Source organism: Grammomys surdaster, unplaced genomic scaffold, assembly GCF_004785775.1.
Source record: "Grammomys surdaster isolate TR1022 unplaced genomic scaffold, NIH_TR_1.0 210, whole genome shotgun sequence".
Classification (NCBI taxonomy): domain Eukaryota; kingdom Metazoa; phylum Chordata; class Mammalia; order Rodentia; family Muridae; genus Grammomys; species Grammomys surdaster.
The window spans coordinates 1,408,932-1,419,142 of record NW_021604655.1 but is presented as its reverse complement, the minus strand read 5'-3'; the positions used below and the strand labels follow the sequence as shown (position 1 = coordinate 1,419,142).

Genomic DNA, 10,211 nt, shown 5'->3' with positions numbered 1-10,211 from the left:
CTCTCTCTCTCTCTCTCTCTCTCTCTCTCTCTCTCTCTCTCTCTCTCCCTCTTTCTCTTTCTCTCTCCACCAGAATGGCCTTGAACTCACAGAGATCTCAGCAATCTGCCTGCCTCTGCCTCTTGAATGCTAGGATTAAAGACGTGTGCCACCATGCCCAGCCAGCCTGCTTTCCTATAGAACTGAGGACAACCAGCCCAGGGATGTCACCCCTCACAATGAGCAGAGCCCCTTTCCCCTATTAATCACCAGCTAAGAAAATGCCCTATAGTTGGATCTTGTGGAGGCATCTTCCCAACTGAGACTCCCTCTTCTCTGATGACGCTAGTTTGTGTCAAGTTGACGTAAAACCAGCAGGATCTCTACCCTGGGCAGCTGCTTACATCATCCCACTATTCTCTTCAGCCCCACCCATCAGCCAGAGGGCAGCAGACGCTGTTCCAAGCAGAAGGGTCTGTCTTCCCTCTGCTCCCAAGTCCTTTACAATGGCAAGGTCTGCGAGCATTAACTCCATAGAAATCCTTTCTACACTAAGGGTCACAACAGCCAGGACTTGACATTCAAGCTCCCGGGCCCAGATTCCACACACAATGGACGTGGCTGGAATGAGCACATAAGAACCCTCAGGGGTGGGTCAGGAGTCATGGACAGATAAGAAGCCAAAGACAAGCAAGCACAATCCTGGTCTTCAGGAAAGGATGAGTGGGTGTCTCTGGAAATTGCCATCTGGTGGGCCTGATGTTGGTGGTTAAAGGAAAATTAATGGAACAGGTGTAGGAAACAAATGTGTGAATACGAGCTAATGAAACCCTGGTTACTAATTGGCCTTGAAGGAACAAATACTGCCAATTAGTCTCTAAGCCAGTCCAAATAGGACTGGAGAGAGGACTCAGTGTTGGCAACTCTAGTATGCATATGTATAGACAAGAACTCAGAGTCCCTCACATACAAAGCACACAGTTAAAAAAATGTTTTATTTCAAGTTTTAATTATATGTACTTATGTGCCTGCGTATGGGTTTGCATACACAAGTGCAGTGCCCAAGGAGACCATAAGAGGGTATCGGATGCCCTGGAGCTAGAGTTAAGAGGTGGTTGTAGCTCCCTGATGTGAGTGCTGGGAACTGAACTAGGGTCCTCTGCAAGAACAGCATACATTCTTAACTGCTAAGAACATCTCTCCACAAAGCAGCCATCTTATAACAGAGCTATGTCACCAGCAACTTCATGTGTACGTTGACAGGTTTGTAACTCCGGATGTGGACCAGTGACCCTCTCTGAGAACTGGCCTGGGAGAAGATCCCATCAGTCTGACCTCTGCAATAACGGTCTGTTAGGAGAGGATGAAGGGGAGTCAGGGCCATATGCGTCCTGCTATAAAAGGCAGAAGAAAGTAGGAATTGGTAACTAAGGAAGGGGGCAGAATGGGGAGGAAGAAGGGGGGAAGCAACCAAGGAAACAGTAACAGTGGCACACGAACCGAGTCTCAGGACACTCCGGTGACTGTTCTTGCTAACTTCCGCTTTGTCATATACCATACTCCAAGACAGATTCCCACCCCCAGTGAAAATTTTAAGGTGATTTCAGAAGAAATACAAAGCACTTGGAACGTGGAGGATAAGGGAATAAGATTCTGAGATCAGCCAAAACTGGAGAGATGGCTCAGTGGTAAGAGCGCTGGCTGCTCTTCCAGATGACCTTGGTTCAATTCCCAGAGCCCACATGGTGGCTTACAACCATCTGTAAATCCAGTTTCAGATCTGACACCTCCTTCTGGCGACTGTAAGGCACCAGGCACACACATGCTGCAGCCATACATATAGGCAAAACACCCATGTACCATGTAAAAAACAAAATAATTAAAAATATCTGAGACCATGCATGGGCTGGCAAGATGGCTTTATGAGTAAAGGTGCTTGCTGCCAAGTCTGTTGACCTGAGTTTGATCTCTAGGACTCACAATGGAGAAGGAGATAACAGACAGACTTCTGAAAGTTTCCATCTGGCCTCAACTCATGTGCAAGCAAACATGGGTTCCCTGACACATAGATAAATATAGTAAGAAACTTAGTTCAGAGCCAAGCTGAGCTCGTAAGACCCTTCCTCAAAACAGACAAGCAAAGATAGCTTAAAAACAGTTAGTGGAATGAAACGTGTAAAATACATAAGCAAAATATATATCACCTTACATCATATGTAGCTTCTCTCACAATACTTGAAATTAATGAGAATATATAAAATTTATCATTCTCCCCATGGGGAAATGGACCATCAGAAAAGCTAAGTGGTTTTCCCATAGCTACACAAGTAATAGGGGACAGAAGTGGGATTTGAACTCAGGTAAGACTTGGCCACACCCCATTTATTGAACCTGAGACCCTGGAAGTCACTGTGTACCTGTGTGATTACCCAGAAGAAAGATATTAATAATTTCAGCAACAAATATGATGGGATTCCTTAAAGTGCCCTGGAGTCCAGCATTGCCTTAGAGTCAATGACCAGGCCCCACTGTGCTCTGGACCATCAAGAGCGGGGTGCAGGAGTCCCCCTTATAAAACATTGTTTCCAACTGTTCCCATTGCTCGGAACACTGCATAGTGATGGACGCTCCTTCACCTATTTTGCTTTAGGAAGTAAGAATAGCAGCTATTCTTCCACAAAATGCATGCACAGTATTCCTGGAGAGCCCAGGAAACTGTATATGTAGTTAACTAGTTCTTTAAATGTTCCAGACAGGTGTGTCCCGGCTTGAACACCTCATTTCTGTGAGAGCCAATGGCAGGATGATGTGAGCCATGGGGCCACCTGGAGAGCGTTTAAAGTGGTGAACTGTGACCCCACTGCTCAGCAACCGGCTGCACCGGGTGGGTTCACAACGGTTTTCCCAAGTTTTCCAGATATTTCCGGTGTGCAGCCAGAATAGAGAAGCAAAGTTTATCATTTTCTGAGAAAGGTACCACGACTTCAAACGCACCAGGAGCTTGAGAGAGTATTGCCTGGATGGTCTCAGACTTTACATGGATTAACCTTGAAATGAGTTAGATGTGTTGTTTAGCCAATGTTTTAAAAGTTTTGTATTAGAAACTTATAAACATTCTAAGTCTGTGTTGCAAGTTGGTAGGTTTCACAGAAATTTCCACATTCTCTGCTATCCTGGGACATGATAAGATATAGCCAAGCTGGACCTACATTCCTGAATATGAAATTCAGTAAGAGCTTCATGGTAGCTTCCTCTTAAGCAGGCCCCTGAGGATCCAGCTCCTCCCACCCCAAGCCTGGTACATATACCTCCTTTCTCCATAACCTGAACTACTTTGCCATGATGGCTGACCCATGGCTTCCAGATCCATCTGCACCCCCAACCTACTCTCTGAAAGCATTTGTGCTTACAACCCCTCCTAGGCAACTTTTTGCCCCTGGGGCACTCCATCTTTAAGCTTATTGAAAACACAAGTTGCCCAGGGTGTCTCCATATTGTCCCTATTCTGTAAGCGGGAGATGGAACCCAGGTGCTCTCTCTGGGCTCCCCTTGGGTAGCCAGAACCTTCCTGTTTGTGTAACATTGATAGCCATGGCATATGAGTTCTTTCAAGGTAGAAAATCTTTTTTGTAATAGTTATTTATTTTTATTTTATGTGCAGTGGTCTTTTGCTTGCATTTATGTCTGTGTGAGGGTGTTAGATCCCCAGGAGCTAGAAATACAGATGGTTGTGAGCCACCATGTGGGTGCTGGGAATTGAACCCAGATCCTTTAGGAAGAGCAACCAGTGAGTGCTCTTAAGTGATATGCCATCTCTCCAGCCACCATGGTACTCTTCCTGCTGGGGAGTCCTGTGCTTGCTTTAGTGCTTCCCTTGACTGATAAAGCAAGAGTCCCATGACAAGACACAAATACATCCAAGCCAGGGGATGAACATGATGCTTCTGCCAGTGGTTGTGTGGGTGATGACAGGAGTGAAAACACAGTATCCTTCTCCAAGTCAGAGAAAGCACCTACTCACTTCCCATGGCAACATCTTAGAGAATTATGAGATTACCGAGTCTTGCCTCCGTCCCCTAGCAGACACCCAGGCAAATCGTCTCCAGGCCTGACAAATCCATTCAAAGTGAAAGGGAGCTGAGAGATGACCTCACACAAGGAAATGGAGGCTCTGGGAAGAAACCCCACATGGCTGACCTCGCTCCTGCTTGAGGCTGTGTAAGAGAGAAGGGAAGCCTATTCCCTGAAGCTGGGTTCGGTGAATATGAACGGCACATGGCTCTCCTGCCCCACCCCCAACAGTCAAGCTGAAAGAAATCCAGTTTATTCCCAAGCAGCTAGGTACCTACACAGACACAGTACCTGCTGTCCTCTCCTGCTGAGGTTAACCTAAGATTCATCTGTGTCACAGGCCAAGGTTCTACTAGAACCTGAAGATTAAAGGCGGCCTTCAATGTGTGTTGCACTCCTTTGATCCTAGCATGGGAGAGGCAAAGGCAGGCCGATCTCTGTTCGTGGCCAGCCTTGTCTACAGAATGAGTTCTAGGACAGCCAGGGCTACACAGAGAACCCTACCTCGGAAAACAAACAAACAAACAAAAACAAAGAGAAGTTCAGGACGGGCTTTGTCCTCTGCTCAGCAGCTACCACAGTCCTCTCTATACTTAGTGTGCCTTGTGCAGCCAGGGCGAGCCGCACTCCTGACCAGCTGCAGGGCAGGCTCGGGTTGGTGTCTGTTCAACCACCATATCACCTGTGCCAACTGGAGAGTGCCTGGGCCTGCTTCCTGACAGTACTGTGAGCCTCTGTAGCATTGCCTATGCCCCACTGAACCCTGGCTCCTCCTCAGCATTGAGAAAATGAGCTTTCTGTGCCAAGTCGGCACAAGCTGGACCGTTACCCCATCGCCCCTATGTCTTACCCCTTATCTCAAACTTCCCTTGATGCTACAGCCTGGGAACTGCACAACATCTGGGAGGGGGGCAAGTCCTGACTTTATCTGAGGCTATACCCTTTGTACCCTGGATTTCTGCACAAAATCTTCATTCATACCTACCTGTGTGGCCATATGCCCACATTGATATCTCATTCGCAGCTCAGGGCTCTAGACAGGGAGAGCCCTAGTGCTCAGAGTCTGTCCTTCCTAGGACTGTCCTCCTGACCCCAGGCTATGAGGAGGGTTCCAGGGCCACCCTCTTATTCTCTGTTTTCCTCAGACTTGTAACCTTCTCTGATATCTGTGGCTATTATGACTTGCTTTGATAGGTGACCAAGGAGTCAAGGGTTCATCCCATCTAGTCCTAGATGACTCTATAAACTGTGGTCACCACGGCAGTCTCTGAACTGACACCAGTAAGCAGACCCTAGGCAGGGACCTCTAGGTCTGCCTAGTTTCTAGCCTGGACACTACACGAGTAGCGGGAGCCTAAGACAGGACGCTCCTGCCAGTCACCAGAAACTGCCCTGAGAACACCGCACCCCTACCTTCAGAAACTACAAGTTTCTTTCTGCCTGGTGTAGACTAGCTCCCTCCTGGCCTTTGCTTCTTCCTTGAGAGCCACTCCACCCATTGGCACTCACTCCTGTTCCTTCTCTGCAGCCAGGTTTCTTTAGCCTCCTGCTGTTTGCCCCATGCCACTCTGACTATGCCAGCCTCCTGGCTCTGTCCAACCCTCCCACCCCATCTTGGGTACTGCCCACCTGGGAGGTGGGCCTGGGCTGAAGTCACCGGGGCACGGAGGACACCTGCTGGCAGGAAAAGCAAACGGTGCAGCTCCCCGGATTCAGGCCCAGAGCAGCTTACGTTCCTCCTTCCTGGGCTGTCAGTTTCTCAACATCTGCCAAATTTCTCTCTCTTGTATTGAGGTTTTTTAAATCCCCATTCAGTAAACACACATGACTTCCACACGTGTACAAACACACACAGGCATCTCACTCAGAAGCTTCACAGCTCCTCAGCAGACAGCAGCCTCCTGGGAAGAAACACTCCCAGACACACATCCCCATCACCCCTGCAGCCATCCCTCCCTCCCACACATCCATGGTGGGCAGATGCCTTGGGCTATCCAGAACCTCGATCTTGGCCTCCTGTGTCCATTAGCCTGAGAGGCCCTACTTATGAGTCTGTCTCATATGACAGACTCATATGTTGCATATGAGTCTGTCTACTGTCTAAAGCAAGAGTCCACACTGCCCAAAAGTCCACGTATGTATTACCCTCCCCTCCCAGCTCACGTGGGGTGTGTATGTGTGTGTGTGTGTGTGTGTGTGTGTGTGTGTGTGTGTGTGTTAGACTGAAAGGCCTCAGTTGGGCTTCCAAAAGCTTGACAAACACAAATTTGAGGCAGGTACACTGTGTTGCCCGAGAGCCAGGAAACTAACCGAGAGATGTGGCACAAGGAGCCAGGAAAAGCAGGGAGAATACGGAGATGTCCAGACTCAGAAGACCGGGAGGATTTGGGAGCCAGCCAGCCCACTCCTTTACAGAACTCGTGCTCACAGTGAGTGTCATGTGTTATCACACATAGATCTGTGAGAACATGTTTCCTTAGGTGGCACCATACTATACACCAAGGAGTTCCGAACACCACTTGGCTTCAGGGCTCCTGGCCTCTGGAACCCCTTGGCTCTCACTAGACCGTCTCTGTCTCCTTTCCCACCCACCTACCCAGCTGCAGCTGCAGTGCCTGACCTCTGTAGTGAACCCTGGGGCACTCTGCAGTGTAAGGGCCACCAGGCCCCCCTCTGTGGAACTCCCTTTTCCAGTTCACCCCCTCCAGAACAGATACCCAGCAAGCATTTGGACTTACTGTGCTCCGCCAGCCCCTGGATCATGTCGAATTTATGGATCTCTTTGGCATAGTACTCGGACTCCGAGGTTTCCTGAGTGCAGCCTTCCTCCCTCTCCCCGTGCAGCTCTTCCAGCAACTCCCGGGTGCTGTTGTAAAGTGCCAGGACCTGATAGGGGACGTGGGTCATCACCGACGGCTCAGGGGGGCTGGTGAGCCTGAGCTTGCTCAAGATCTGTCCCCTAATGGCTTCTACCCTCTTCTTCTTGATGTGGCCGAAGTCCAAGGTGGTGCAAGTGGACAGCGAGAGGCTGACCGTGGCCAAGTTCAGCAGGGCCAGGACCACCAGAGCCCTTTGCAAGTGCATCTTCATGTGTGAGCCCAGGAACGAGGCCAGGGGACTGGGGAGGCCTGGCAAGGAGGAGACCCCAGTAGAAAGGGGGAGGAAAACCAGGCGTCCTCCCCAGATCCCAAAGACTGAGGCTTGGCAAGAGGGTGCATGAACTCACTGCGCTGTGTGAGCTGCAGGACTCCCAGGAAGCGCTGGCAACCCCAGGACGAAGTAGCGGACTGTGTGCCGTGTAGCGCTGGGAATCTTGTCCATATGTCTAAACAGGTTCTGCTGGGCTCTGACTCCCCAGCAGGCCAGGTGGAGGGCAAGCCGAGGGTTGGGAGGGGAGGCAAGGCAGCTGGGAGTGGGAAGAGAGCTGGAGGTTTTCCTTAGGTAAAAATAAATAGAGCGGATATCTGATATCGCCAAACGCTGAGGCGATGGGGAGAAAGTGAGTATTTTAAAGAAAGTGCAGAAGAAGAGTCATGGCTGGGTCCCAAAAGTCAAGTTCGTTGCCTTGCCCAGAAGGGAGAATAAGAAAAAGCGAAATGGAAAAAGGGAAGGGGAAAAAATGTTTCTTAAAAAAAAAAATCACCAGTGGGTATGTGGGGAGAGGCAGGGCTGGGCAGCGGTAGGCCCAGCTAAAGGTGGGGGCAGTGCAGGACACACTTGTCTCTGGAACACTCCATTCATGCTTTTCTTTTGTTTACACTTCCTCGGGGGCTTTCTAAATGACTCTGTTCGCGCTGCCTCTCCTCTTCATTGGCTGGGATGAGGGATTATGTACAACTGGCAAGCGGGGAGGTCAGGCCTCTTGGAGACAGCTCGGATAATCCACTTGGACCCACGGTCACCAGCATCTCAGCTTGTCTTCTCTCTCGGCCATGGCTTCTGTCCCTCGCTTCTCTTTAGGAATTAAAAAAAAATCAAAAAGAAAAGAAAATAGAGGCCAATTCACCGCAGCTGACTCCGGAAAGCATTATCCTTCCTCCGCAAGGCTCTTCCCGTGTGTGTCTCGCCTCTCTGTGGCTCAGCCCCCTACACTCGGCCCTCTTCTTCCCTCCCTTTCTCTCTCCCCTTCTCTCTCGCTCTCCTCCCTCTCTCTCTCACACACACATGCACACACACTGCTTTCTCTATTTCTCTCTGCTGAAATTTTATACCTCCCTCCCATGACGTATCGGCCTGCGGTGGGGGAGGGAGGGAGGGACCAGCGCACACAGCCTCTCTCGCTGCACGGTTTTAATGTTTTAAACAGGCACAGGAAAAGCCGAGCCCATTTGAAAAATACTTTGTGAGTCCTCTGGTTCGACGTGGTAACTGAACTTTTTTTTTCCCCTCCTCTTGGAGTCATTCCTGCTACACGTTGGCTGTTTTTCTGGAAAGTTACTCCCGAGCCCCCTCCCTCCTACTACCCCGGCCCCTCTGAGCCGGGGCCAGCTGTCAGTCCACGCTCCCCGCCCCGCTCTCTCGCCTCCCCCGCGTCCCCGATCGCCCCCGGGACCGACCGGGGACACACGCTAAGTTCTCTAGGGGTGCAGGGCCCGGCGGCCAGGCCACTCTCTCCAGGCCCCAGGGTGGAACAGGGCTCGGCCGCGATCCTGGCAGCGGTTCTTCATTGACCATCCCGAGCCCGGCGGCTGCTGCTGGGATAAACGATGGCGTTTTCCGGAAGGCCGAGGGTGCCCTCTGGCGAGGCAGGACCGCCAGTGACGGAGGCTCGGAGGCCGGGGACAGCAAGCACCACCAGATCCCGAGATTATGGTCCCAGCCCCCACGCGTGAGCATGAGCGAGCGCCGCTCCCCTCCAGTCTGACTGAGCACCTGGCCTCAGCCCATTTCCCAGGAGGATTTGTAGGTCTTTCCCCTCCTTGAGCAGCTTAAGGTAGGCCAGACCCAGGCCGAGCTGCTCACCCTCTTCCTATAAATGCCCTCTTCCCAAGTCTCCTGGATCCTTTCTGAGAGGCCTGCCTCCTAAGTCTCAGTTGAAGAGATGTTAATATATTATTTTACAATTGAAGAAACTGAGAATAGTTGGTTTTTTTTCCTCTCAAGGCCACACTGCATGTGGGTAATGGAGATGTCAATCACAGGCTGTCTAATCTGGAAAGACATGATTTTAACTTGTGCGACTCTGAGGAAACCTAGGTGTGGAGAAGCCTTAAAAGAGACTTTTTGGTCACACAGCTCTGAGGTGTCAATACCACCCTCTCAACCCAGTCCATCCGTTGCTATTACGCCATGTTTGCTTCTGGAATTTGAGACAATGAACAAGATTTTACAGGATTTGCATTTCAGGATGGGGAGAATGGCAAAACAGGAAGGACACGTGTAAGTTTATGGGGGGATGGAGCAGGGAAGGAGGAGGAGAGTGGCCCTTTTGGGGGGAGTCATGTTGAAATTTAAAATGGATGGTTCTAGAGGCTGAGGCTCTTGGGCTAACACTTTACACCATGGGGGGCATAACTATTGAAGGAATTCTCTTCTGGGCTACACACCATCTCTCTCACTCCAGTGTCTTAACAGCTGCTATGTTTTAAAACTCACTTCTCAAGTGATTCAAGTAGCTTGCCAGCCCCTGCTTGCTGAGGATTCTCTATGCCCAGGGTGAGTACCATTCACCCTTTGTTTTCTCGGAGTTGGGGTAGAAGTGGGCGGGAGTTTACAAGAAGTTGAAAAATCCAAACATTAATCCCTTCTTGCACAAGCGGTGCCAAAGAAGAAGGAACAAGAAAATAGTTGGTGCCTATACCCAAGCTGGCTTAGATTTTTGGCAATGATTGTTCCATCTGATTAAAATCTAACAAAATATTCTCACCCAGAAGCCAGTAAGGATCTCAGAAGAAATTGTTGAAGGTTGTTCCAAGAGAGGAAACTGAGGTCAAGCAAGGCTAGGCTGAGAAATCAATTCCTCCAACTAGCAGGCCGGTGTCACTGGGCATGAAAATGCTTAATCTTAGTAAGAGGGAGACTGAAACCTTGAGTGTCGCTTGCTGGGTAGCAGTGTTTGTCATTAAGCTTTAGGGGCAGCCCTTCCAATGTCTTTTAAACTGTGGCGATCCACGTTCCATTTTCTGTGGAAAATGCCAAGAACTGGTCAGATGAATCAATGA

General features: G+C 50.0%; 1 protein-coding gene across 1 annotated transcript in view; it reads right to left on the bottom strand.

The window, feature by feature from the left end:
• The window catches only part of Tgfb3 (transforming growth factor beta 3), a 22,790-nt gene extending 14,533 nt beyond the window's left edge, over nt 1-8,257 (bottom strand). Inside the window, exon 1 of the mRNA XM_028771855.1 lies at nt 6,789-8,257. Within this exon, the coding sequence (XP_028627688.1) occupies nt 6,789-7,140 (352 nt within the window). The 5' untranslated portion in view covers nt 7,141-8,257. The remainder of the gene's footprint in view (nt 1-6,788) is intronic.
• Nucleotides 8,258-10,211: the final 1,954 nt, after the last annotated feature.